We start from the raw sequence: 27,530 nt of genomic DNA, 5'->3' as shown, positions 1-27,530 counted from the left end.
AGTGTTACGTCAGGGGAAGATCAGATAGAGAGATGATCATGAAGAAAACATTAAAAATTAAAGACTGTTCAAAAGTTCTCAAACTGAGAGTCCACGTGGAGGACGATGTCACCGTGGATGCAACTTAAATGTGACTGGAGCTCCAGTCTCTAGTACGCTCTCCTCTTTTTCTTTCTTTCTTTCTTTCTTTCTTTCTTTTTCTCTTTCTCTCTTTCTCTCTTTCTCTCTTTCTTTCTCTCTTTCTCTCTTTCTTTCTTTCTTTCTTTCTTTCTCTCTTTCTTTCTTTCTTTCTTTCTTTCTTTCTTTCTCTCTTTCTCTCTTTCTTTCTTGCTTTCTTTCTTTCTCTCTTTCTTTCTTTCTCTCTTTCTCTCTTTCTTTCTTTCTTTCTTTCTCTCTCTCTCTCTCTCTCTCTCTCTCTCTCTCTCTCCTGTCCATCTGCTGCTCATTAAGGCCTCTAGAGCAACACAAACCTGAAGAAGAGGGAAAAATAAAGTAAGTTTCTGGCTTCTCTGAGGCAGCAGGCACCATGCAGCCCATCACCAGAGGACAGCTGATGATCTCCTGGTAGTTTGTAGGATCTCTGTGCAGCTGGAAAGCCACACAGAAGCAGTAGCACAGGATGTTGTTGATGGAGGGTTTTTGGATGTTGTTTTTTCTGGTTAGTCTCTGCTTTGCCAGCACATGCAACACTTCACCATGTTGGCTGCGTGAACCAGCCCAGTTTCATTGTAAAGGGAAAACAATCTGGGACATTTAGATTTAAATCGTCTTCCATGTTTTTCAGGTTTTCAGGAAGAGGGAGAGGCAAACATGACCGAGAGCTACGAGTACGACCTCATCGGTGTGACTGTCCACACTGGCACAGCAGACGGCGGCCATTACTACAGCTTCATCAGGGACATCGTCAACCCCCACGCCTACAAGAACAACAAGTGGTGAGAGCAGCTTCATCAGGCAGAAATGAACATTGTCAAGTTTCAGGTCCCTCACGTAGTTTCCGTGTATGTACAACCTTCAGGTATCTCTTTAACGATGCAGAGGTGAAACCCTTCGACTCGGCTCAGCTGGCTTCTGAGTGCTTCGGAGGAGAGATGACGGTATGAAGGGCAGGATGAAAGAACCCAGCCAAGATGTTTCACGTGTCTTCTCATAATTAATAAGTCTTATTAATTCATCTTTCAGACAAAAACCTACGACTCGGTCACTGACAAGTTCATGGACTTCTCCTTTGAGAAGGTGAGGAGAATTTCCTGTTTAAGTGTGTATGATTGTGTTTTTAATGTATAAATGAAATGAATCCTGTGGTCCACATGAGAGCATTGAACACATTGATTGGACTTCCAGACACACAGTGCCTACATGCTCTTCTACAAGAGGGTGGAGCTGGAGGAAGAAAATGGGAAGGACTTTAGTTTTGATGTCTCTCCTGATCTGCTTGAGGTACAACAGGAAACATTTATTGAAACACACTTCTGTTTACACGTAAACCTGAATAAATATACCGTTTGTTCTCAGTGGATCTGGCACGACAACATGCAGTTCCTCCAGGATAAAAACATATTTGAGCACACCTACTTTGGGTGAGTGTGAAGTCTAGTTATACTTTGATTTTCTACTTATTCTGCTATTATTAATAAACTCACCGCTGCTTGTTTTTAGGTTCATGTGGCAGCTCTGTAGCAGCATCCCGAGCACGCTACCAGACCCCAAAGTCGTCTCTCTCATGACTGCTAAGGTGAGAAACACCTCACCATTCCCATGAAGGAGCATAAAATTGCCCCTTCATACTTTCAGACTCTTATTATGAAAATCTACACCTTCAGTCCACTCTCATCTTCTCTGGGTTTATTTTACTTTACTATGTTTTGCAAGTTTGTGCAGCACATCCATCTGAAATATCACATTTTTTATTCAGTCATGAAAAGAAGAAGTTTCTGAGAGAATGAATACGTATCGTTACTCTTTCAGTATTTTAGATTAAAGCGTGTGTTGCTCTAGTTTAATTCCTCTTTGGACAGATGATGATGTTCAGTTTGGTGTCTGCATTATCGAATTAATATTATATTAACTATATATTATCTGTATGCCTGTACCTGACCCAGTAACGGTAAAATAGTTGTTTATATGTTGTGTTTATTTGAATTTAAGAGTTTTTTTTTTTTTTTGGAAAATGATTTAAAACAGGGGGTCTGAAGTCGGTCCTCGAGGGCCGCTGTCCTGCAGGTTTTTAATGTTTCCTGCTTCACACACCTGACTCAAATGAAACCGATCCACCAGCCTCTTTAAGTTTTGCACAATGACTCATCAGTTTGAATCAGGTGGTTTTGGAGCAGGGACACATGAAAAACCTGCAGGATTGTGGCCCTCGAGGACCGAGCTGGACACCCCTGATTTAAAATGTTTGAGTCATCCTGAACTCTGTGGTCTGGACTTGTTTTGCATCAGGTGAAATGTTTTATCTGAATTTGACTGCAGAGATGCTGTGGAGGGAGTGTGGCTCCTCTCAGGCCTCTGAAGCTTAACGATTGGTGGCTGTTCAAGCTGATTCATTGATTAAAGGTCTTACTATGACTTGAGATTGTAATCTGTGGATGGAAAAAAAAAAAATTTAAATTGTGCAATTTGAGCAAAATTATAATAAAGACATTGTGTCTGACGGCTGCAACGATTAGTGAAAAATAGTTGAAAACAACCCGTCGAATATTGTCGGCAAAAAAAAACTACAGAGCGAGACATCGTGGTCTTTTTTTTGTCTCTGCTGAGAGTTACACATGCACCATAAAGTCCTCCAGGGGAAAAATGTGGTGGACCAGGGAGCAAAACGGTGGCAGAGGACGTCAAAAGTCTGAAATAACTTCACGTTAAACTTACAAAATAAATTAAATACATGAGGTTTGTAAAGCGGACCTTGTGTAACACGAAGTACGTCTGCAATGCTCGAACATTTAAAGAGGAGGAACGTCGGACTTACAGAACAACCTCATGTAAGATTCCAAAGCTGGAAGTGAAATAAGATCCATTTAATAATCATGAGATACATAATCCGATTGGTGGACTAGTCGTTTTAATAGTCGGTGAGTCATTAGTTGCAGCCCTGGTCTCTGAAATCGTTGTTAACTGACATTTTGGTGGATTTTTTGGGAGCGTTGTGCTTGTTTTATCAGAAGTTTCACATGTTTACCCTAAACTTGGTATTTATTCAGGTTCCAGTAGAAAGTGTGTTTCTTTTCTTTCATCTGCAGCTCAGCACTTCGTTTGTTCTGGAGACTTTCATTCACTCCAAGGAGAAGGTAACGTCTGCTCCCTTTTATACTCTTTCTTTGGGTAATCAGGCGCTTTGACTGACACGTCCTTCTGTTGTTTCCTGCAGCCCACTATGCTGCAGTGGATCGAACTTCTGACCAAGCAGTTCAACAACAGCCAGGCCGCCTGCGAGGTTCGAGTCTGAACACACACTCCTGCTGAGATCTGCTGAAATGATCATTATTCACTTCATTTTACTTACTTGGTTTATTTGCTGCAGTAGATCATGCTTTACATGATGATTACACGTTTTCTTCTGTTTAGTGGTTTTTGGATCGGATGGCTGATGACAACTGGTGGCCTATGCAGATCCTCATCAAATGCCCCAATCAGATTGTCAGACAGGTCAGTTGTTAGTCATTAAATGTGCCAAAGCAGCCAAACCGCATGTTCACAAAATGCTTATCGGACAACATCACAATGACAAAGTAAGGTTATAAACACTGGAGCATGAAGTATAGTTACTAAATATGTTTAATATCTGATTAATAATATCAGAAAGTCTGCTTCTGTCTTCCAGATGTTCCAGCGGTTATGCATTCATGTCATCCAGAGGTTGCGACCAGTTCACGCTCATCTCTACCTGCAGCCTGGCATAGAAGACGGGTACGATGTTTTACAACATCTCAGCCTGGTTTTTATGACCAAAGCGTATCATGAAGGCTTAATGAGGTCAAATTCTGGCTTGTTTATTTTTGCAAACTGACATTTTTACGTGTGTGAGCTCAGAGATCCAGAGAGGAGCTGTGCACGGCTCCGTTTCTGGGTCACATTAAGACAGCTGTTTGTTGCGGGGATGTGATGGAGGAGAGTCCTCACACACCGTGTGTGTGTGTGTGTGTGTAGCTCGGACGACATGGACGGGCCGGTGGAGGATATTGGAAGCCGATCCTGTGTCACTCGCTTTGTTAAGACCCTCCTGTCCATCATGGAGCACGGCGTCAAGCCTCACAGCAAACACCTGACGGAGTACTTTGCTTTTCTCTATGAGTTTGCCAAGATGGGAGAGGAGGAGGTTGGTTTTACACTCTGTTTATTTCACCCTGCTTCTGATTATTCTTCAAAGCCTTTATTTTATTGATGAGAATTTTTTTGCTTCGCGTTCAGAGTCAGTTCTTGTTGTCACTACAAGCCATTTCCATCATGGTGCACTTCTACATGGGAACCAAAGGCCCTGAGAATGTAAGTTTACACATTTCTCTTCTCTTTAACAAGAGATATTCTGATTTTAGCGTAAAAGATATTGTAATTTCCCTCTGGGATAAATAACTTGATACAGAATCTTTACATTTTTATTCTGAATTGAACTCGCTGTTTTTTAATTGGCTGGCTTTAGCTAATTAATTTAATTAATTTAATTGGCTACCACTGTTAAAAGTTAATGACTAATTCCCTCAGCCTCAGGTGGAGGTGCTGTCAGAGGAGGAGGCAGAGGAGGAAGACGAAGAGGAGGACATCTTGTCTCTGGCAGAGGAGAAATATCGTCCTGCAGCTCTGGAGAAAATGATAGCGCTCATTGCTCTACTGGTGGAGCAGTCTCGCTCTGAGCGGTACACGATGCAGATATTTTAGATCAGATTTTCTTCTCTCAGCAGCAGAACGAATAAAGTCTTTTCTTTTCTGTCCAGACATCTGACTTTGTCCCAGAGTGACATGGCGGCTCTGACGGGAGGGAAGGGCTTCCCTTTCCTCTTCCAGCACATCAGAGACGGCATCAACATCAGACAGACCTGCAACCTTATCTTCAGCCTCTGTCGCTATAACAACCGATTAGCCGAACATGTAGGTTTGCAGGGATGAGCAGAAAACTCAGCTTTTTCTGAATTTGAGTGTGAATTAACTTCATGTTCCCTCCATAGATTGTGTCGATGCTCTTCACCTCCATTGCAAAGCTCACGCCTGAAGTAAGCAGCCTTTCACAGTAAACAACTTCTTTTCCGTCTAACATTACAGAGTGTCCGTAGTTAAAGGTAGTAACTCCACTCGGTATTAACCCTGTAGCATTCAGCGTTGGTACTTTGAGCTGAACAAACAGATATACTTCCTGTCAGTGCTGTGATGGACTCTTGGAGTAAAAATAGGCCATATTTAAACTAAATGTTGGTTTTCTCTTACTTCTTCCCTCAGGCTGCAAATCCTTTCTTCAAGCTGCTGACGATGTTGATGGAGTTTGCAGGCGGACCTCCAGGGATGCCTTCCTTCGCTTCCTACATCCTCCAAAGAATCTGGGAGGTAAATACAACCAGTTAGTCTGACACAAAAATCCAAATTAAGTGAACACATTCAATCAAGTACATTTATTTGTAAGTTAAATCTAATGCTCATTGTGTCTGTGTAACGCCAGTCTTCCCAGTCTTAAACACTTCCTGTTTGCTTGCTGCCAGGTGATCGAGTACAATCCATCCCAGTGTCTGGACTGGCTGGCTGTCCAGACTCCCAGGAACAAACTGGCCCACAGCTGGGTGCTGCAGAACATGGAGAACTGGGTGGAGCGCTTCCTGCTGGCACACAATTACCCCCGAGTCCGCACATGTGAGTTTCCCCAAGTGTCAAAGCTAATAAAAGTAGGAAAACTACCTGGATTTCAGTCTGTTCGAAGTGATTTACAAAATGCATCAAATATAAATATATAAATTTTTACCCTTTTAAAGAATCAACATCAAATATTCCGTTAAAATGGGTCTGCGGTAATAACTGAATCTCCTCCCTCCAGCTGCTGCATACCTCCTGGTCTCCCTCATCCCCAGCAACTCCTTCCGACAGATGTTCCGCTCCACGCGCTCCCTCCACCTGCCCACGCGCGAGCTGCCGCTGTCCCCTGACACCACCGTCGTTCTTCATCAGGTCTACAACCTGCTGCTGGGGCTGCTGGGTCGCGCCAAGCTGTACGTGGATGCCAGTGTTCATGGAACCACCAAACTAGTTCAGTATTTCAGCTTCATGACCTACTGCCTCATCTCCAAGACGGAGAAGCTGATGTTCTCCGGTTACTTCATGGATCTCTGGAACCTCTTCCAGGTATGTTCGTTTGGGTTTTTCCTTTTATGTTCTACGCATGTATGACATAGTTCCGTGACCAAAGCTTTAGTGACGTGATGTGCGCTCCTCCTTGTTTTCAGCCCAAACTATCAGAGCCAGCCATCGCCACCAACCACAACAAGCAGGCGCTGCTGTCTTTCTGGTACAACGTGTGCGTTGATTGTCCTGAGAACGTCCGGCTGGTGGTGCAGAACCCTGTAGTGACCAAGAACATTGCCTTTAACTACATCTTGGCTGATCACGACGACCAGGAGGTGGTGCTGTTCAACCGCGGCATGCTGCCAGCCTACTACGGCATCCTGCGCATGTGCTGCGAGCAGTCGCCTGCCTTCACCCGCCAGCTGGCGTCGCACCAGAATATCCAGTGGGCCTTCAAGAACCTGACACCGCATGCCAGCCAGTATCCAGGGGTGAGTGGACAGCGAGATACAGGAAACTTCAGACACTGGAGTTTACAGCATGCTGTAGGACCGACTTAGAAAAAGTCCATTTAATTAAAATCCCGTCATGAGTCAGTTCAGTCCAACTCATTCCACTCATCAACTCCGTTAAATGCAACTATATTTGTATAAAATGCCAATTTATGAAACTGTTGCCTAGCTACAGGAAGCAAGTAGATTTGGTTCAGTCCTCCGAGCATGAATACACAGACCTCTGCTTCCGGAAGGATTTCATCCTCACCCAGCAAACAAGCCGTGCAGCTACGCCAGGAATGCCTGCTGCAGCTGGCTTAGCCAGCAGCCTGGCACCCGGGAAACTTTAGTGGTGTGATTTTCATTTTGGACACCTAGATTATTGCAGAGATGGGCAACTCTGGTCCTGCAGGTTTTAGATGTTTCCCTGCTCCAACGCCCCTGATTCAAATTAAATGGATCCAACACAGTGACCCATTCATTTGACTTGGATGTGCTGAAACAGGGAGCATCTGAAACCTGTGGGACGGTGGTCATGGAGTTGCCATCCCTGGATTAGAGCCTCAGCACACGTTTAGGCTGCGGTTCAGTCTACGCTGCAGCAGCGAGGCGTCCCGCCTTCAGCGTGGTGGCCATTTTTAAAAGATGTTTTTACATGACGATACGAAATGATTTAAATTCATTTCAGAAACTTCTGTTTTATAATTAGAATCTGGCTACTCTGTTTTCCATTTTCGAGTCATAACTATCAGAGATTATCCAAACATCTGCCTATTTATGGATATTACCAGAGACCTGCTCCGATAGCGACTGTAGCTGCACGGTTGTTGGTGTGAATACATGCAGTTCACAGCATGACGCTGCCTCAGAATGAAAGAAGAGAGGGAGGAGAGGTGCATCATGGGAGGTCTCCCAGAAACCTGGACCTGCACCAGTAAAACTAAAGGAAGGATTCTGATGAGCCAGATCAAACCAGAAGCTTCATCATAGTGGGAAGTTTTAAGCCCAGTAAAGATGGGCTTAAAACTTCCTTCCTTCCTCCCTTCCTCCATCCCTCCCTCCCTCCCCTCCTTCCTTCCTTCCTTCCTTCCTTCCTTCCTTCCTTCCTTCCTGCCTTCCTCCTTCCCCTCCTCCCTTCCTCCCTCCCTCCCCTCCTTCCTCCCTTCCTCCCTCCCTCCCTCCCTCCCTCCCTGCCTTCCTCCCTTCCTTCCTTCCTCCCTCCCTTCCTTCCTTTCCTCCCTGCTTCCCAGTGGCCAGTGTAGAAAGTATGTAATTGAAAGAATATTAACTCTTTTAGCAGATGGAGGAATTTTAAAAATTATGAATAAAAAATGTGATAAAAAGGCTTCAAATGTGAAGTTTGGCTTCATCATTCTGAGTGAAGATGCAGATGAAGAAATTGTGGTGATAATTATCTGGTGAAAGAAGATGGTCCCAGAAGCCTTTCATACACTAGCTAAAGAGCAGGTCGTGGTTGAAAGTGGATCAAACTTCCTCTGGTTGTACTGGAAGCCGTTTGTTACCTGCAGGCCGTGGAGGAGCTGTTCAACCTGATGCAGCTGTTCGTGGCCCAGCGGCCTGACATGAGGGAGGAGGAGCTAGAGGACATCAAGCAGTTTAAAAAGACCACCATCAGCTGCTACCTTCGCTGCCTGGATGGACGCTCCTGCTGGACTACGCTCATCAGGTCAGCTCACACACACACACACTTACTGCGCCTGTCATAGGAAAAGAAAAAATCTTCATTTTCCTTTTTGTTAATCCTTCTCGTGTCTGCTCTTCCTCTCAGTGCCTTCAGAGTTCTGCTGGAGAACGACGAGGACCGACTGCTGGTGGTGTTCAACAGAGGACTCGTCCTCATGACTGAAGTACGGCCTCAGTCACCTGCAACTCAGTCACACAAGATAGTGATGTACAGGAGATTAAAGGACATTAGCAAGTTTGAAAATTCATAAAAATACATATTTATTTAGTCAAACTTTCCAAAACAAATCGTGTGAGCATCAAAGATACAGACCTGTGTTTTCATTTGTGAATGTGTTGATAACATGGTTGTAAGTACTAGAATGTACGAAACGACGTCTCTTGTCCCTGCAGTCCTTCAACACTTTGCACATGATGTACCATGAGGCCACAGCCTGCCATGTCACTGGAGACCTGGTGGAGCTGCTCTCCATCTTCTTGTCTGTCCTGAAAGCCACCCGGCCCTACCTGCAGCGCAAAGGTCAGAACACCTCACACCAGAAAAGGACCTTTTGCAGACCTGTGCTTCCAGCCTCCCTGTGGGCCAGACAGGAGGCTGAAAGCATAGTTAGCTTTTTACTAACTGTGTTACACTAATTGTACGTTTGTAATAATGTCAGTAAAAACTTCAGCACTGTCCAAAGTCGGTCCTCAAGGGCCGCTGTCCTGCAGGTCTTTCCCTGCTTCAACACACCTGACTCAAGTTGCATGGACTCAGCAGCCTATGAAGCGTAATGTCTCATTGATTTAAGTCGGGTATGTTGGAGCAGGGAAACACTGGAAACCTGCAGTACCGGAGCTGGACCCCCCGGAGTGTCTGATGTGTAGGATCGCCCTCGTGCTGCCTGAACAGTCCTGCAGAAATTTCCTCCGTTCTGTCTCCACGGAGAACAAACGTGAAGCTTGATCTCTTCGACCTTATGATGTGAAAAAGTCCTGCTCGTTTCTACAGCTGAACAATCTTTTTTTTTCAAATCCTCATTTAAAACGTTGCTTAATTAATTCTCATGTTACACGGCGCCTGGTCCAGGATTCAGACCTGCAGGGGTTTGATGGCCTTCAGGCGCCGTTAACGTCATGCTGGTCAGAAGGCTCATTTTCAAACCTCATCACTGAAACACCCTGACAAGAAGAAAACAGTCTGACATGTGAAATGTCCTGATGAAGGTTTCACTGAAGGGAGTCGCTCTAAATATACTAACTACTATAATATATGATCCATTTTAAGCCGTAATACGACTCAGAAACTCCTACCATGACGTAGATTCAGCTCCTTCAGCTGATGGATATGAAGTTCCCAGCATCTTCTCCTCCCTGGGAGAGTTTAAAAACAACAGTTTCTGTCTGATTTCCAAGGCCTTTCTTTTCCTCTGCTGTGTTTGTGTGTGGAAACATCTGGCTGGCGTATATGTGCTGTAAATAAGATCAGGCTCTTTAGGTTTTACTACAAGGACAAAGTAGAATCCTGCTCTGGAGGAAACTTCAGTGTTTGGGCCACAGGTTGCGTCGTGTAGCTGGTAAATGAAGCCGCTCATATCTCAGCTTCACATCTATGTTAGAACATAGAGCGTCTCATATTTACATGTCGTCTCATGTAGACTTTTTTCAGAATTGTTTGGGCCTAGTGGTTACCAGGTCGGTAGATGGATGCAGACAGCCGCTAGCTTTCCCAGAGGTTCTTGGTATCACCGCAGGTAGAATTTCACTGATCAGATGTGTGCTAGCGCTAGTCTGAACAAGCTCAGAGTGTCTGGCTTGTAACAACCACCTAAGAGGGAATATCAGCTCAGTAGTTATTTGTTATCGTGCGTCATGATGGTGGTTTGGTTCCTGAATCTTATAATCAAGGCGTACCAGACCTACATCAGATCTGAGGTACCATGCAGTAGCATGTGCTAAAAGTTGTCGCTGAGCAGATGTTTCTCTCTTGTTGCTCAGATGTGAAGCAGGCTCTGATCCAGTGGCAGGAAAGGATCGACTTTGCACACAAGCTGCTCACACTCCTCAACTCCTACAGTCCTCCTGAGCTGCGCAACGCCTGCCTCGGTAATGCTCTTCTTTAATCCCTCACCCCTTTGAGCTGGTGGCGGCTGAAAGTGGGTCCAGCAGATTTACTGGTGTTTAGAGTGTAGAAATAACCGTGTTGTTCGTTTCTCTGTTTGCTGTAGATGTGCTGAAGGAACTTGTGCTGCTGAGTCCACATGACTTCCTGCACACCCTCGTCCCGTTTTTACAGCACAACCACTGCACCTACCACCACAGCAACATACCCAGTAAGTCTCCTCCTCCTAACGTTCATTCAAATGACCAGATGGATCATTTCCAGCTTCAGCCTTCAATGTTGTTCTTTTTTCTTAAAAAATGGTATCATTGCTCTAATATCAGGAACATTTCATCTAAAAAAATCTAATTAAATTCAAGTAAAATGTTTTTTTTTTTTACTTGAGTAAAAAGTGCATGAAGTTTGATTATTTTAGATCCATCTTCAGATATTTAATATTCAGCCCTCAGAGATTTTTCCAGTGTTACACAGATCTAGATTAAACAGTAACAATTAATGCTAAGGATGCATTCACACTGGCGCTGTTTGGTCCGCTTTAAACAAACTCTGGTCCGCTTCCGTGAATCGTACGGATCACTTGCAGTAGTGTGAACGCTCATTCGCTCATGGTGCCAAAGAAGCAAACTCTGGTTCGCTTGAAAATCACAGGGTCTCTGTTCACTTGCAAGTAAAAACCTGGTGAGGTCATCCAGTGAACCGAAGACAGGAAGTGACTGGGTGTGTGTGCGCCGCTTTACGGCTGTTCCGCAGCCTCGGCAGCTATTTGTGGCCATTTTAGTAAATGGATTGGTCCACACCGGGTGCGCCGCAGCGCGGGTCAGAAGCTTCCTAGAAGCGCTTTGTCGTGGCTCTGCGCTAAATTTTTTATAGAGCACACATAGTCCTGTCACGATAACCAATTTTGCTGTGCGATAAATTTTCTCACAAATTATTGTGATAAGTGATAATATTGTCATTTGAGATAATTTTCAACTAATATAATGACAATGCCATAATAATGCAAGTACATCCTTTCAAAGATCAATTAACTTTCATTTCTAAAGAACATTTTACACTGAAACTGGAAGAAGTTTTAAATAACACAAAAACAATAAATAGAACGGACTCTCAGTCTCATTAACGATGAATGAAAACCAAACAACCAAACACAATAAGTACGATAGAAAATAAAGTCTCTGTTCTGTAAACAAAACTGCCCTTCAAAAAATATATTAAAACAAATATTAAACATGGGCTCAGACAGGGAAACCTGCCAGTTAGTACCATGGTAATAAAAACAGAAAAAAAACCTGCATCATTCCTGTTTATGAAGCTGAAATATCTCCCTCATCACTGCTTGTCAGATTGATCGATAAGCAGTGAGCTACGATGCTGTGCTGCTGCTGCGACGCCGCTACGACACGACACGCTGCTGCGATACGCTGCTGCGACACGCTGCTGCGACACGACACGCTGCTGCGACACGCTGCTGCGACACGACACGCTGCTGCGACACGCTGCTGCGACACGACACGCTGCTGCGATACGCTGCTGCGACACGACACACTGCTGCGACACGACACGCTGCTGCAACACGACACGCTGCTACGATACGCTGCTGCGACACGACACACTGCTGCGACACGACACGCTGCTACGATACGCTGCTGCGACACGACACACTGCTGCGACACGACACGCTGCTGCGACACGACACGCTGCTGCGACACGACACGCTGCTGCAACACCCTGCTGCGACACGACACGCTGCTGCGACACGGCGCGCTGCTGCGACACGCTGCTGCGACACGACACACTGCTGCGACACGACACACTGCTGCGACACGCTGCTGCGACACAACACACTGCTGCGACACGACACGCTGCTGCAACACACTACTGCGCTGCTGCAACGCGACGCTCTGCTGCAACGCGACACGCTGCTGAGATGCAACACGGTGCGACACGGTACGCTACGATGCAACACGCAACAAAACATGAGGTTACAGAGTAAAACACCTAATTCAAGGAGAAACACAGAATTCGGGAACAAATGACAAATTCCATTGGGCTCTAATACTGGACAGATTCTTGTAAAAAGCTGGTTAAGTCTCTTGGTCAGTGGTCTGTTTGGAGAATGTCGCCCCCTAGTGAACGGTTGTAGTAACTGCGTGGTGCTGTCCAGGAGTTTTGTTCCACCGGAGTAAAGTTCAGTGTGAAAACAAACCAAAGGAAGATGCAGCATTTCGAATCGAGTCCCCTGGACGGCGTAACTGAGCAGACGGACTGATCTCCTCCTAATATGCTGCCTTTTAGAAATGAAGAACAGCAGTAATTTATGAGACGACATGTGAAGTCTGTTAATCACACTGTTCAGGCAGAATTATCGAATATCTCCGCTCCCTTCAGAAGTTCAGTTGCTGTGTTTTTCCTGATTCTCCTTGACAAAATCCTCATCTGTCCACGTCTTCACAGTGTCCTTCGGCCCCTACCTGCCGTGCAGAGAGAACATTAAGCTGATGGGAGCCAAAAACAATATTCGACCTCCGAGACCGGAGCTGAACATGTGTCTTCTCCCCTCCTTAGTGGAGAGCAGCAAGGTACGTCCACCTGTGGCACATCAAACATCCCAAGACCATAAAAAGAGCTTGATGTTTCAGAAACCTGAATTGTGCGTGTCTTTCAGGGTAAAGACGAGGTGTACGACCGGATGCTCCTTGACTACTTCCTGCCCTACCATCAGTTCATTCACTTGCTGTGCCGTGTCGCCATCAACTGCGAGAAGTTTACCGACACACTCGTCAAATTAAGTATGTTTGAAAAAGTGAGACGTGACGATGTCTGCAAACACGAGCTCCATTCACACAAGATGATGATATTAAATCGATGGCGTTCAGTCACACACTGCTCGATGAGATCTGGTGGTGGACTCTGTTAGATGGAGAATGAGACGTCCTGTCACCATAGCAACCACATCTGTGCAGACGATGGCAGGAGCTGAAAATCAAAGTTTGCTGATCGGTCAGGGTTTAATTGCACCACAGTAGCAGTTAAAATGGACCTGAGTACAAAATAAAGTTTATATTTCTAAATTTCCGTTGTAACCTGCTGGATTTTCCCACCGATCTGATCTAACACGAGGTTAACCCGCTGCTGTTGTGTGTGTGCAGCAGTTTGTTTGTGTACATGTGGTAAGGGTGTTGCCATGACATCATGCTAGCAGTTTAATTCATACAGGACACAAATGTGGCCCCCAGATTACTGGGAACACAGCTGTGTGTTACTCCTTCCGCTTGGGATCGATTTGAAGTGGAGACAACGGATCTGCTCGTTCCTCTGGTCCATGTGACCGACTGTAAACGTGTTGTTATGACCGTGTGTTTCATGTACTTAATGTTGACTGTAAATGTTTTATTTGTTGTGTTTTTTATGAACTTGTGGCTGTGCTTCCTTGTTGGCCAGATTACTCTTGGAAACCAGATTTTTAATCTCAGCGAAGTTTTATCCGGTAAAGGAAAGCAGTAGATGTGTGGACGTGTCTCAACTCGGATATAAAACCATGATCTCCTTCCTTCTCAGGTGTGTTAATAGCATATGAAGGCCTTCCTCTTCATCTTGCACTCTTCCCCAAACTGTGGACGGATCTCTGTCAATCCCAGGTAAACACCCAACAGCCTGTAGGCCACCTGGCACTACGTAGGCCTGCTTCTGTCTTTGTAAGCCTGACATGACTTGTGCTCCTCAGCAACAGTGTCAAGAAGCAAGATCAGAGTAAAGTCAGAAAATTAAGGCAGAAGATGTATTTCAGGTTTCTTCATTGGCTAAAATGGGTCAATACTGAGAGCGGCACAATGAATTATTATTAAAAACTACTAACTTGTCGTCGGGCTTCTTTTTCAGTCTGTTATGGCTAAAACGTCCGTGAAGCTGCTGTGTGAAGATCCAGCCTTCAGTGAGTACATTAAGTGTATCCTGATGGATGAGAGGATGTTTCTCAACAACAACGTGGCCTACTCCTTCCTCACCTGTTTCCTGCACAAGGTACAGCTCTCTGAAGGCATGTCACCATGGCGACGGTTTGAATTCCAGCTGTGCTGACAGGAAAAACTGTTGTCGTGCAGGTCCAGGTGCTGTCCGTTCCCAGCTTCTCTAACCTGATCAGTGTTTTGGTGACAAACCTGCTGAGCGAACAGAGCAACCTTCAGCCTGAGCTGGCAGCTCACCGTACGGAGCTCAACAAGACCAGCGGCCTGCTGAACGCTGTACGGTCACACAAACATGCGCCTATGCTCTAGGTTTCAACCTGCTTATTTGATGCCTGTTTTTTCCATCCCTGTTTGTGTTTTAGGACCTGCGGGCGTTGGTATTACTGCTGTCCGTCCAGCCGCCTCAGGCCATCGACCCGGCCCTCTGCACCGCCCTGCAGGAGCTGCTGGGCCGCTGCCACCTTTGTCTCCAGCAGCGTAGTGCTCTGGAAATGGAGGCCAAAGACCACAAGGCCAAAGGTATGTGAACATCATTCCTGATTTTAACTTCAGGGACTCCCTTCCCCAGAACAGAAATGTCAGGAGAAGCGGTGTCCGCTCTGCAGGGATGCGAACTGCCATTGGTAGACCCTGGGGCCTCTCAGCAGGCGTCTTTACTCATCATTTGTTTGTATGCCTTCCTTTTATTTACCCAGAGCATGTTGAGGTATTTGAACTTTTTAGCAGTAGATTGTAAAGAGGGATCAGATGCCAGGAAGCAGTGAACTGGCTAAACTACTTTACACCGTTTACTACGCACAAACTCATCACCTCCCTGTAAAAATGTTTAAGAGAGAACTTGACTTGTATTTAGCCGACGTTGTTAGACGCTGTGAGAGCAGCTCATACGTCTTTTAACCAGAGAAACGGACCTTTTAACTTCGTCTCCCCAAGCCTGAGCTGACCCCACAAACCTGGTTGCTGAACTGAGCTCCATCCATCCGTCTTCTGTAGCCAGAATACGACTATAAATAAAAACTGCATAGGAAACAAATCGTTTTTATTCTATTCCTCCTCACCGGTATGAGTTAATAAAGTCTGAGTAGTAAAAAATCTTAGTGTTATTTGATAAATGTATATAAAATATGTATAAATATGTCTAAATAAATCAAATAAAATTATGTATATGTGTAACTGATGCAAAATATTTCTTAAAACTTCTTCTTTTATCCAGAAAGTACAAGTTGTTCCTGAGTTTTCTAAAAGGCCATTTAGATAACATACTCGTACATCTTTGTACTGAAACGGGGAGAAAAGATTTGTTCCTGAGTTTTCTAAAAGGCCATCTAGATAACGTACTCGTACATCTTTGTACTAAAACGGGGAGAAAAGATTTGTTCCTGAGTTTTCTAAAAGGCCATCTAGATAACGTACTCGTACATCTTTGTACTGAAACGGGGAGAAAAGATTTGTTCCTGAGTTTTCTAAAAGGCCATCTAGATAACGTACTCGTACATCTTTGTACTGAAACGGGGAGAAAAGATTTGTTCCTGAGTTTTCTAAAAGGCCATCTAGATAACGTACTCGTACATCTTTGTACTGAAACGGGGAGAAAAGATTTGTTCCTGAGTTTTCTAAAAGGCCATCTAGATAACGTACTCGTACATCTTTGTACTGAAACGGGGAGAAAAGATTTGTTCCTGAGTTTTCTAAAAGGCCATCTAGATAACGTACTCGTACATCTTTGTACTGAAACGGGGAGAAAAGATTTGTTCCTGAGTTTTCTAAAAGGCCATCTAGATAACGTACTCGTACATCTTTGTACTGAAACGGGGAGAAAAGATTTGTTCCTGAGTTTTCTAAAAGGCCATCTAGATAACGTACTCGTACATCTTTGTACTAAAACGGGGAGAAAAGATTTGTTCCTGAGTTTTCTAAAAGGCCATCTAGATAACGTACTCGTACATCTTTGTACTGAAACGGGGAGAAAAGATTTGTTCCTGAGTTTTCTGTTATTTTACTGTTAAACACCATTAAACTCAGAAAGTACCTGTCCACGCTGCCTGAGCTTACCTGTGTGTTTGTGTCCCAGCTGAGGATGAGGGCGCGACCCCGGTGAAGCGGCGGCGGGTGAGTGGCGACGACAGCAGAGCCGTAGATGCAGCACCTCCCCTCTGCGTGGCCTCCACCTCCTCTTCTTCAGCCCTGCTGCCCTGCAGCGAGCTGAAGCCCGACCAGCAGGAGGCGCTGACGCCCACCAGCACTTCGGACACGGAAACGCGAGACTCCTCCTCCCTGATAGACCCGGGCACCGAGCAGGACCCTCCCTCTCCTGATCCCACTCCTGCCACCTCTGGAAACTTGGACTCTTCTGCAAAAGAAGAGAAAATGGAGGCCTCCTCGTCATCCTCATCTTCATTCTCCTCCTCCTCGTCTTTGCTGCAGGAGGCAGGGGAGGGGTTCGTACAAGGGGAGGAGCCTGAGCCACAACACCATGGAGGGGCAGTTGAGGAGCAGGAGGAGGCGGAGCAGAGGGAGGGGAGGAGAGACGAGGCAGCGTCCACCTCAGTGGAGGTAAAGGAGGAGAAGGACATGGGCTTAAAGACCAGCAGCAGCTCCACCCCGCCCCTCTCAGAGGAGGCGGTCGGGTTGATGGGGGAGGGGCCAAACGGCTGCGGTAGCCACGCCTCCTCCTCACAGCTGTTAACAAGTGCCGGCCCCCCACCCGACACGCTGGACATGCTGTACAGGACAGTCGAAGCCACCATTGCCATAGTTACCAAACTGTCTGTTAAAGGCCCGCCCACTTCATGACATCATCACTGCTCAGCCACTAAGAGATCTCCAACACGTTTCCTCTGTCCGCCTGTTTGATCTGAATTCTGCTCAGAGGAACCAGACGTTTGTTTCCTGGTTTCTTCTTCTTCTGCTGTTTCTGTGCTGCTGTTTGTTGCCTTCTGCTGATGTGGATCGGTTGGTTCCTCCAGCTTCGCCGGCTCCTCCCGTCTCGCCCCTCTATCAAACCGACCCCCCAAACATCGGACAAATAAAAGTTCAAGCTGCAGCACATCTTTTCAAAGGGCAAGTTTTTGGTTTGTTTCTATGTTTTTGTGTGTGTGCGTGTGTTATACTGGATTAAATTTGTTTGGAAGGTGATTTTATTTTCGGTTTGCTGTAACGGGGAAAGGTTTACAAAACTGTGTTTCTCCTGTATGTAATTTAATTTTATTGCATTTTTACAGTGTATAAAATGGTTGTCCTCTGTGCCAGTTTTGTACTTTGAGTGAGGCAAAAGAAAGTTGCCTTGCATTTTTCTGTGGTTCAATTATTCACAAACTAAGTTTACTTGTAAATTAAGAAAACCACAAGAAATTTGATTCTGTAAAGAATCCTCTAGTCGTTGCCTGAAGGTGTATATTGGAAAAAAATATAAAAATATATAAATATCATTTTCATACATATATATATCTATATATAGATATAAATATATCTATATATAGATATATATATGTTTATAGATATATATAGACATACATTATATAAAATATATATATATATATATAAAAGCGGTGCTTTATTGGACTGTGGTTGAAATAAAGCCACTTTGTTGGACCAGCTGGAGCTTTTTATTTTCTTTACTGAAGTACATTCCGTCATCTGTTGTTTATTTTTGCTGCTTCTGCTGTTTCTGATTGTCTTCTGATTTTTTTCAAAAGAGAATAAATTAATAAAAATCGTTTTAATATGAAAAGTTAACAAACTGATGTTGTGAACGATCAAACTGTTTTTCGGTGGTGTCACGGTGCACAGCAACAAGACGTGTTCATACAGGAGAGACCAAACAATCGCCTCAAACACGGGAGAGCAGCTCCACACGTCCACATTCAGGAGGAAGCCATCTCTGAACACCTGGTCCCAGGTGTGACCGTCCAAACTCCGACTATGCAGCCTTGACTGGAATTCCAGGAGCTTCCACAAGCACTCACACAGTAAACCTGGTGAGTCTGCATGCTGCTTGTGGCTGCAGGCAGTAAAGATGCCTTGTGGAAGCAGTGATGGGTTCCCGGTAGTGGGGAGCATTGGAGTGCACGAATCTGCTCTCCAGGTGTGGACGAGGTTCTCCTGCAGCTTGTGGAGACCCTCACTGTGCTGGACCAGCAGCAGGCCCCCACCCTGGAAGAGGGTCTCACAACCCAGGCTAGCTAAGCTTTATAATCTTTTTAGTGGTTATTTCTTTCTCTTGTTTTTAGATTTTCGACTGCAGCTGAGCCAATACTCTACGTGGGGGAGGCCAAGGACAAAACCCCACCAGTGCATTGGTGTGTGTGTCCCTGGATTCTGGGTGGGTTTGCAGTGGGAGGATTTTGCCCAAACACATTGTAGGCCGTTTTTAGGTTCTGTGGAGGGTTTGAGGTCTATTCAGTTAAATGCAGCTTTATTTGTACAGTGCTAATTCACAATGTCAGACAAGCAATTTATAAACCCGGTCCAATCCTCCATCCTGAACACTGAAGCAGATAAATATGATCTGAAATAGTCGTTGTGCTACATTTAAACTACAAAAACCCAGAGTTTTCTTACTCCTGCTATCATGCCCAGCAGACAACCAAAAGGCTGTGTGGTTTGAAACTAGCAACTCGACATCCTGCAATCAGCCGCCATTCGTTTGTAAATGCAGCCGTTACCTGTCTGACATGAACAGATGATGAGGGACGGTATGCCTGAAAAGAGCCTCAGAGATGTCTACTGACCCCTTATAGGAGGGCCTTTAAAACGCACTGTATTGTTTCAGTCATCACAAAAAGCCTGTAAGTTTTTGTTCGTTTTTTACATACCCTTGATTTGGCTTTGCTGATGTGTGAAATGGTTCATCGCAATCTTGTACACAGCCTGCTTTCAAATCAGAGATGATCTCCTTCCTTCTGACTTTTGTGAGAACAGAAAAGGCATTTCAAAACTAGTTTGGGTCAACACCACATTGTGTGGTTGTTGAAAACAGCATGAGCAAGTTGATGACTTTTACTAAACAATGGCTGAACAGTCTTTTTCACACAGTCTTGTACGGAGATGGATAATTTGCTCCCTCACACAGCACATAACAACTGCTGAACATCTACAGCACTCAGCAGGCTTTGAACCTGAGACTCAGATGGAAAAGATACTCCCCTTCAGTCGAGTTCAGAATCAGCTCAATTTCTTCTGGTAAGATTTTACCAAACATCCTATTTTCCTTTCCTGATTATGGCAGTTACGTTTTAGAAAAATATTAAAAACAACCCTGAATTAATACGAGGAGGCATGCCTGTGATTGGAATTATAATTTAAATGATATCAATCCGAGGTTCGACTATCCCACGGACCCTCCTCTCCAGCACCCCTGAATAGACCTTACCAGGGAGGCTGAGGAGTGTGATCCCCCTGTAGTTGGAGCACACCCTCCGGTCCCCCTTTTTGAAGAGGGGGACCACCACCCCAGTCTGCCAGTCCAGGGGGACTGTCCCCGATGTCCACGTGATGCTGCAATGACAGGCTGCTCTTTGCAGCTGAAGATAATGGTCTCCTACGTATTTGCTTAGTTAAATCCAGGTGGCTGCTTTCTTTTTTGGCCAGGCAGCGTATGTTTTAAAACATTATTGTACCGCAGATTTTTAGTCATTTTTGGACCTGATTTCAAAAACTAATGTTCAGGCTCCCAGATCCCCATGTGATCATCTACATGCTGAAAAGCTAAACTGAATGCACTTCAGCTCGTCTCTGTAGGATTGTTAAGATTAAGGCCACGTCCACAGTCAGAATATCGCTGACCCCCTGTGCATTTATATTATAATCCTAATTCCTGACACACAGACCATCAGGCTTCTTCTCTTGGCTCTTTTTTCCCCCCAAAACGCTCCTTTAAATCTAAAGACTGCTTCATGTCCTGAAGCTGCTTTTTGGTAATTTCTTCTTCAGTCACTGAGGTCATGTGTGATATTCTGGTTGTTTACTTACCTGGCCAACATGAGACATTGTGGTCATGAGATTAAAAGAATGAAAGGCTGTGAAACCGGCTGGAGAGTCGAGTCAAAGCTGGACTGGTTTACATAAAAGCCTCTCTTCATTCACAGCTGGCCTTTCCTCTCAGAGTTCAGAAATATCTTGGTTTAAATAGCAAATCACAACTTTCTAAGATCTGATTTTGAAGCAGTTAATAAAGCATACGTCTTGTCTAAAGATAACACCAACAATTCCAGCTTCTGGTGCCCATGTTGCATTTGTAAAGACTCAGACGGACTACGTCGCAGTTCTGAAGTGTTTATTCAGGCTTGGAAACAGAAAACGCTGAAATGTTAGTGCTCACTGATGTACATGTTTGATCTGTTTTAAAGGAGACATGTGAATTTATGGTGTTTCCATGGGTGGTTTGTTTTTAATAAAGTGTGTTTGTTACAGGGAAAGTGGTGCTGATCAGAAAGAAGTGTGGCTTTCATCTGTGTCCTCCTTTAGTTTAAGGCCATCTGTCTTTCCTGCTCCGTCCTCATCTGTCCGTCTCTTCCACTGAGCTGCCGCTCTGTCTGTCTTCTCCTTTGAGTTCGTCTGTCCCTGTAACACATCAAGCCCTGGTTTATCTTTTTTCCTCCTAAACATTTGGATAAAATCTGCTTTATATTTGCTTGCCTGCTCAGAGGTGCCAGAAACCTGGTTCCTGTTCCAGAAAGACGACAGCAAGTTTCAACAAGTGAAGCTTCTTGTGCAGAACTGTGACACATAAGGACGAACTTTCCAGAGACTTACGTGTAGCTTTCACCATGGCGAGTGATGTCAAGTCTTTCTTTGTCAGAATCCTGGTGCTTCTTCTTCCTCTTGAACCTGACGGCACAGAAACATGATCACCGTTAAGTTTACCTGCAGACAACAACAGCAAACTCACTCTGGAGCACATCTGTCTCACCTGATGATCATTGCAAGAGCAACCATCAATCCCAGGATGCTCAGGGTCAACAAGACGCCCAGAGCAATGACTGCAGCTTGGTTGGAGGAGGGGCTCTGAGGTGTTGTCTCTATATCAAAATGAAGTCCTTCTCCAAACACTAAGGCCAGCTCCGCCTTCACAGCATCTGATTGACTCTGCAGTTTTCTGATGGATATACACACAAGTAGGTAAACTCAAAACCCCTGCAGCCTGAGGCAGACATCTTTAAAAATCACTCTTAAAAATCATGTTTGATGGAAGGATTGAAGGCTTACTTTGTGACTTCATTAGAGGGAACAACTTCCTCTCCATCTAGAGCGACAAAGCTGACCAAAGTCCTCACAGACTCTCTCAAACTTCGGGACTCAACGGCTCCTCCGCTGACGCTTGACACCTGGATGACGTTCACAGTCCAGCCCAGGACTTTACCTAAAGACCTGAAGGGAGAAAAGGAAAAGATAAATTTAAAAGTAGAAATAGTTGAAACACAGAAAAATAATCTTTGGCTAAACTTACGCCTCCAGCTCTGGCACCTTCTTCTCCACAACGTTAGCAGGTTGATTTAGTGAGATGATCGCCACGTCGCTGCTGCTTGCACTTCCTCGAACCACCACCTGGGGGAGCAACATTATCTGCTTTGTATTTTATATTTTTACAATATATTTCTATACACTGAGTGGCTGTTTTATCAGGTCCACCTTGCTAGTACCAGGTTCAGAACTGCCTATTCTTCATGGCATAGATTCAGCTAAGTGGTGGAAACCTTCCTCAGAGGTTTTCTCCATATTAACATGACAGCATCACACAGTTGCTGCAGGTTTGTCGGCTGCATCCATGATGAGAATCTCCCGTTCCACCACATCCCAAAGCTGCTCTACTGGACTGAGATCTGGTGGCTGTGGAGGCCGTTGGAGTCCAGTGAACTCATCGTCATGTTCTAGAAAGCAGGTGGAGATGATCTGAGCTTTGTGATATGGTGCATTATCCTGCTGGAAGTAGCATCAGAAGATGCTCCACTGTGGTCATAAAGGGATGGACATGGTCAGCCACAATACTCATGTAGGCTGTGCTGGTTAAACCAGGCCACGTTGGTACTAAGGGGCCCAAAGTGGACCAAGAAAATCTCCCCCCACCATTACAAGCAAGGCAGGATGTAAATGGAGCCTGCTCTTCTAGTCATATGTCACCCAAACACACACACTTATATAGTTATTACATTACTAAGAGCTTTCTCCTTTCACTCGCATTCACACCCCGATACACACATCAGGAGGCAATGCGGGATTCCGTCTTGACCAAGGACACTTGGGCATGTTGTCAGGTGAAGCCTGGAATCGATCTACAGACTTTCCTGTTGGCAGACGACTGCTCATGTTTTCATGTTGTTTCCACCAAAGTCTCTCCCTACCATCTGAATGTGGAGCTGAAATGGAGACTCGTCCTGCTTTTCAGACCATTCTCTGTAAACCCTAGTTCTGGTTCTAGTTCTAGTTCTAGTTCTGGTTCTGGTTCAAGAATCTTTATTATCCCCTGGGGGCGATAAGTTTTACAGCCAGTAACATAATGAAAACAACAGCCACATCATATCACAAATAATCATCTAAAAACCTAATTGCTGCAGGAACGAATCATTACATCAGGTTGTGGGTGAAAATCCCAGTTAGATCAGCAGTTTCTGAAATACTCAGAACAGCCATGCCCCGTTCATCGTCACATAAATCCCCTTTCTTCCTCAGTTTGAACTTCAGCACGTGGTCTGGGCTGTGTGGATTAGGAAGTTAAAGAAAATGGCTGGATGGGCTCAGACACTCACCTCCACTTTAGCTTTAGCAAACAGACCTCGGGGGTCTGTGGCCTTCACCTCCAGTGCAGCTGTTTGTCCAGCGAGGCCAGTTGCTGAGACCACATAGACCAGACCTGAGGCTGGGTCCACATCGAAAGCAGAACTCTCATCTGACAGACTGTAGACCAGCTGGTTCTCATCTCCAACATCTGGATCAGAGGCCTGTAAAAATGAGCAGGGAGGATGATTAAAGGGACATTGTGTAACATTTTCTGTTGTTTACTGGATAAAATCTATGTCTGCATGAACGTGTTATCATTGGGGTGTTATGACCTCCACTAATGATCTGACACATTCTCCTAAACAAAGAGTTTTAGATTTGTTCATACATATGAAAACTAAGCCAGCAGGGCAGCGCCACGACGGTTTGCCATCTTGAAACTACAGCCGCCAGCAAGGGACAAATAGCACCAACATGGAATCCCTGTGAGCCAGGGCACAGTGCTTGAGACGCAGGAAGAGATGATAAACAAGAGCGACTTACTACTCCGGCAAGTTAGAAAATCTGTTAAATTGTTATTGACAAAATTTATCACCATAAAAAAGGAGACTTAGAGGATAGAAATATGGAGGATCACCATCGGGCTCGCTAGCCTTCCCCAGGTAGAAGGAGCTCAAGAAGGAGAAAGAGTTTAAAAGGGAAGCTGACAGCTTTCTCCTTGACAAGTCAACAGTATTGCCTAAATTAGCCTAAATCTAACTTCTTTTTGTTAAGTTTTGTTAGTGTTGCTTGTTACCGTGGTTACCATGGCCAGCATAGCCGTAGTTGCTGCTAAAATCTCCGTACAGAAGTGTTTGTTTTTGTGATTTCAGTCACTTTCATAGTCATGGTAAACAGTGGCTTTCAGTCGCGGTAAAGCTGGACTAAAAGCTGGTGGGAAGGCTTTATAAGCTGGTTTTAATGGGACAAAAACCGGTGCTGTGTGCTCTAAGTACATTTGAATGAACATGAAATGAATGAATGAAAAATACTTTATTAATCCCAAAGGGAAATTCAATATTGTAGTAGTAGTAATTTTTTTAGTAAATCAATCACATTAATTAATTAAGGGCTTTGTTCTTCAGCCTGATAGCTGCTGGAAGGAAGGATCTTCTGTATCTCTCTGTCTTGCATCGGACTTGAACAAGCCTCCCACTGAACACACTCTGTTGTTTCGTCACGGCGTTGTGTAGAGGGTGTGAAGGATCTTCCATTATCTTCGTCAGCTTGTACAGAATTCTTTTTTTGATGATCAACTCCAGCGGCTCCAGAGTTACTCCAAGCACAGAACCGGCTTTCTTGATCAGTTTGTTAATTCTTTTCAAGTCTCTGGTTCTGATGCCGCTGCCCCAGCAGATTGCTGCAAAGCTGATTGCACTTTCAACAACAGACCTGTAGAACATTTGCAACATTTTGGTGCAGACGTTAAAAGATCTCAGCTTCCTTAAGAAGTAGAGTCTGCTCTGACCTTTCTTGTAAATGTACTCAGTGTTGCTTTTCCACTCAAGTCTGTTGTCCAGCTGAACTCCAAGGTACTTGTATTCCTCCACCACCTCCACCTCCTCTCCCATGATGGAAACACTTCTATGTGTGTTCTTGTTCCTCCTGAAGTCAACAATCATCTCCTTTGTTTTCTTGGTATTCAAGATGAGATGATTGTCACCGCACCATTTCACAAACTGACCGACCAGTTCTCTGTACTCTGCTTCTTGTCCATCACTGATACACCCAACAACTGCTGAGTCATCAGAGTATTTCTGCAGATGACAGAACTCAGAGTTGTACTGGAAGTCTGAGGTGTACAGCGTGAATAGAAATGGTGAAAGTACAGTCCCTTGTGGTGTTCCAGTGCAGCTGACCACCATCTCAGACACACAACCTTTCAGTCTCACAAACTGTGGTCTGTTTGTGAGGTAGTCGTAAATCCAGGTGGTTGTGGAGGGATCCACCTGGAATTTCTGCAGCTTCTCACACAGCAGAGCAGGCTGAATCGTATTAAAAGCACTTGAGAAATCAAAGAACATGACCCTCAAAGTGCTGCCTGACTGGTCCAGATGAGAGTGGGCTCTCTGAAGCAGGTATATGATGGCATCTTCAACCCCAAGCCCATTACGGTATGCAAACTGTAATGGGTCCTGAAAGGTGTTCACCTGCTTGCTGAGGTGAGCCAGTAAGAGTCTCTCCAGGACTTTCATGACGTGAGATGTCAGGGCGACTGGTCTGTAGTCTTTTGGTTCAGCTGGTTGTGGTTTTTTAGGCACTGGAACAAGGCAGGATGTTTTCCACAGCACCGGGATTCTTTTCTGGCTCAGGCTGGTGTTGAACAGGTGCTGGAGAATCGGACATAGCTGTTTTGAGCAGGTCTTGAGAACTCTGGGACTGACACCATCTGGACCTGCAGCCTTGTTCTGGTTCAGTTTCACCAGTTGTTGCATGACTTGGTTACAGGAGACAGACAGAGTGGAGGTGGAGGCAGAGGAGGTTTCAGGAAGTCCTGATGTGGAGGGAGATGAGGTTGTGTCCAGGTCCTTGACTGAGCTGCAGGGTGACAGAGTGGAGGTGTGACAGGAAAGCTGTGGGCTCATGGAGGGTGTGTGGCTAGTTGGGGTTGAAGCAGGAGGTGAGCTAAACCTATTGAAGAACATGTTCAGTTCATTTGCTCTGTCCAGACCTCCATCAGTCTGATCCTCCTTTATCCCGAAGCCAGTGATCTTCTTCATTCCTGACCACACATCCCTCACATTGTTTTTCTGAAGCTTACTTTCCAACTTCTTCCTGTAGTCCTCCTTGCACTTCTTCATTTGTGTTTTAAGTTGTTTTTGTGTGGACTTCAATAACTCCCTGTCTCCATCCCTAAAAGCTTTCTTTTTGATGTTCAGCAGCTTTTTCAGGTCACTGGTGATCCAGGGTTTGTTATTGGGGAAGCACCTCACTGTTCTTGTTGGAACGGTGCTGTCCACACAGAAGTTAATATAATCTGTCACACACTCAGTCAAGGCATTGATGTCATCTCCATGAGGTTCACATAGGACGTTCCAGTCTGTAGCCTCGAAGCATCCTCTCAGAGCATCTTCAGCTTCATTAGACCAGGTTCTAATAGCCTTTCTAATGACTGGTTGTTGCTGAACGATGGGCTTGTAGGAGGAGGAGAGAAGAACTAGGTTATGGTCTGATCTTCCTAAAGGTGGCAGGGCAAAGGAGCTGTATGCATTTTTAATATTTGCATAAAATAAGTCCAACGTTTTGTTTTCTCTGGTGGAGCAGCTGACAAACTGTTGGAAAGTTGGTAGAGTTGCAGAGAGGGAGATGTTGTTAAAATCTCCAGAGATCGCCACAAATGCGTTTGGATGTTGTGTTTGAAGCCTGGCCACTACAGAGTTAATGACATCACAGGCTGCGTCTGGAGCGGTACCAGGTAATATATATACCGCTACCAGAATAACGCATGTGAACTCTCTGGGTAAATAATACGGGCGGAGACTCACAGCTAGCAGTTCAATGTCTCTTTTGCAGATCTTCTCTTTAACAGTGACATGTTCAGGATGACACCAGCGCTGGTTTACCAGCACCGCAATTCCACCTCCCTTCAGCTTCCCGCTGAGTTGTTTATTGCGGTCTGCACGGACCGTCCTGAAGCCGTGTACAGACGCATTACAGTCTGGGATGTGTTCATGCAGCCATGTCTCGGTGAAGCACATAATACTGCACTCTCTGTATTCTTTAAGAGACCTGGTTAGCACCTGAAGTTCATCAATTTTGTTAACTAGCGATCTCACGTTTCCCATAACAACCGTTGGAAGAAACGGTTTGAATCGCCACCGTTTTTCTCTCTGCCTCGCTCCTGCCCTGCATCCTCTTCTCTTTCTTTTCAACTCCGTTGGGATTTGAAGTGTTGTTTCACTGATAATCTTGAGTTTGGAGAGTTTTATCAGTTGATCCCGATGGTAAACAGGTCTCGTTGCCATGGAGACTCACAATAACAAGTCTTGCAAAAAGAAAAAATATTCAGAAAAATCTCCCGTATAGCACAGCCTCTGACCAGCGCGAAAAAATCTACCCGAACAGACACAGATTGACAGCTGATATCTTAAAAAAGACGGCTATATTGCAAAAAATCACAAGTTAAAAACAGAGCTACTACAATTGCTGCTGCCACCTAGCGGCGCATTCTAAAAAAAAAATAAAAAATAAAAAATATATATTTATATATTACCTTACTAGACTTGTTCAGTTAAAGCACGTTTAACACCA

General features: G+C 44.9%; 2 protein-coding genes across 3 annotated transcripts in view; one reads left to right on the top strand and one right to left on the bottom strand.

The window, feature by feature from the left end:
• Nucleotides 1-18,236, top strand: part of usp34 (ubiquitin specific peptidase 34) — a 65,259-nt gene extending 47,023 nt beyond the window's left edge. For both annotated transcript variants that reach the window (XM_041982029.1, XM_041982028.1), the window contains exons 48-78: nt 785-935; nt 1,019-1,097; nt 1,183-1,236; nt 1,345-1,440; nt 1,516-1,580; nt 1,660-1,735; nt 3,243-3,290; nt 3,371-3,436; nt 3,568-3,648; nt 3,824-3,909; nt 4,150-4,318; nt 4,411-4,485; nt 4,702-4,853; nt 4,932-5,085; nt 5,163-5,207; nt 5,431-5,535; nt 5,688-5,835; nt 6,017-6,321; nt 6,423-6,752; nt 8,285-8,442; nt 8,545-8,623; nt 8,853-8,979; nt 10,437-10,544; nt 10,667-10,771; nt 13,015-13,139; nt 13,226-13,349; nt 14,119-14,198; nt 14,440-14,580; nt 14,661-14,801; nt 14,888-15,044; nt 16,597-18,236. In XM_041982029.1, coding sequence (XP_041837963.1) covers nt 785-935; nt 1,019-1,097; nt 1,183-1,236; nt 1,345-1,440; nt 1,516-1,580; nt 1,660-1,735; nt 3,243-3,290; nt 3,371-3,436; nt 3,568-3,648; nt 3,824-3,909; nt 4,150-4,318; nt 4,411-4,485; nt 4,702-4,853; nt 4,932-5,085; nt 5,163-5,207; nt 5,431-5,535; nt 5,688-5,835; nt 6,017-6,321; nt 6,423-6,752; nt 8,285-8,442; nt 8,545-8,623; nt 8,853-8,979; nt 10,437-10,544; nt 10,667-10,771; nt 13,015-13,139; nt 13,226-13,349; nt 14,119-14,198; nt 14,440-14,580; nt 14,661-14,801; nt 14,888-15,044; nt 16,597-17,318 — 4,352 coding nt within the window. In that variant the 3' untranslated portion in view covers nt 17,319-18,236. The remainder of the gene's footprint in view (nt 1-784; nt 936-1,018; nt 1,098-1,182; nt 1,237-1,344; nt 1,441-1,515; nt 1,581-1,659; nt 1,736-3,242; nt 3,291-3,370; nt 3,437-3,567; nt 3,649-3,823; nt 3,910-4,149; nt 4,319-4,410; nt 4,486-4,701; nt 4,854-4,931; nt 5,086-5,162; nt 5,208-5,430; nt 5,536-5,687; nt 5,836-6,016; nt 6,322-6,422; nt 6,753-8,284; nt 8,443-8,544; nt 8,624-8,852; nt 8,980-10,436; nt 10,545-10,666; nt 10,772-13,014; nt 13,140-13,225; nt 13,350-14,118; nt 14,199-14,439; nt 14,581-14,660; nt 14,802-14,887; nt 15,045-16,596) is intronic.
• Nucleotides 18,237-20,785: 2,549 nt separating this feature from the next.
• LOC121639044 (protocadherin Fat 4) overlaps nt 20,786-27,530 on the bottom strand; it is a 38,252-nt gene continuing 31,507 nt past the window's right edge. Inside the window, exons 24-30 of the mRNA XM_041984210.1 lie at nt 23,270-23,461; nt 21,973-22,070; nt 21,732-21,893; nt 21,436-21,621; nt 21,279-21,353; nt 21,162-21,189; nt 20,786-21,086 (exon numbers count right to left, since the gene is read on the bottom strand). Of these exons, the coding sequence (XP_041840144.1) occupies nt 20,952-21,086; nt 21,162-21,189; nt 21,279-21,353; nt 21,436-21,621; nt 21,732-21,893; nt 21,973-22,070; nt 23,270-23,461 (876 nt within the window). The 3' untranslated portion in view covers nt 20,786-20,951. The remainder of the gene's footprint in view (nt 21,087-21,161; nt 21,190-21,278; nt 21,354-21,435; nt 21,622-21,731; nt 21,894-21,972; nt 22,071-23,269; nt 23,462-27,530) is intronic.

Source organism: Melanotaenia boesemani, chromosome 4 (genome assembly GCF_017639745.1).
Source record: "Melanotaenia boesemani isolate fMelBoe1 chromosome 4, fMelBoe1.pri, whole genome shotgun sequence".
Classification (NCBI taxonomy): domain Eukaryota; kingdom Metazoa; phylum Chordata; class Actinopteri; order Atheriniformes; family Melanotaeniidae; genus Melanotaenia; species Melanotaenia boesemani.
Note: the sequence above shows the minus strand (reverse complement) of the source record. Positions and strands in the feature narration are given on the sequence as shown.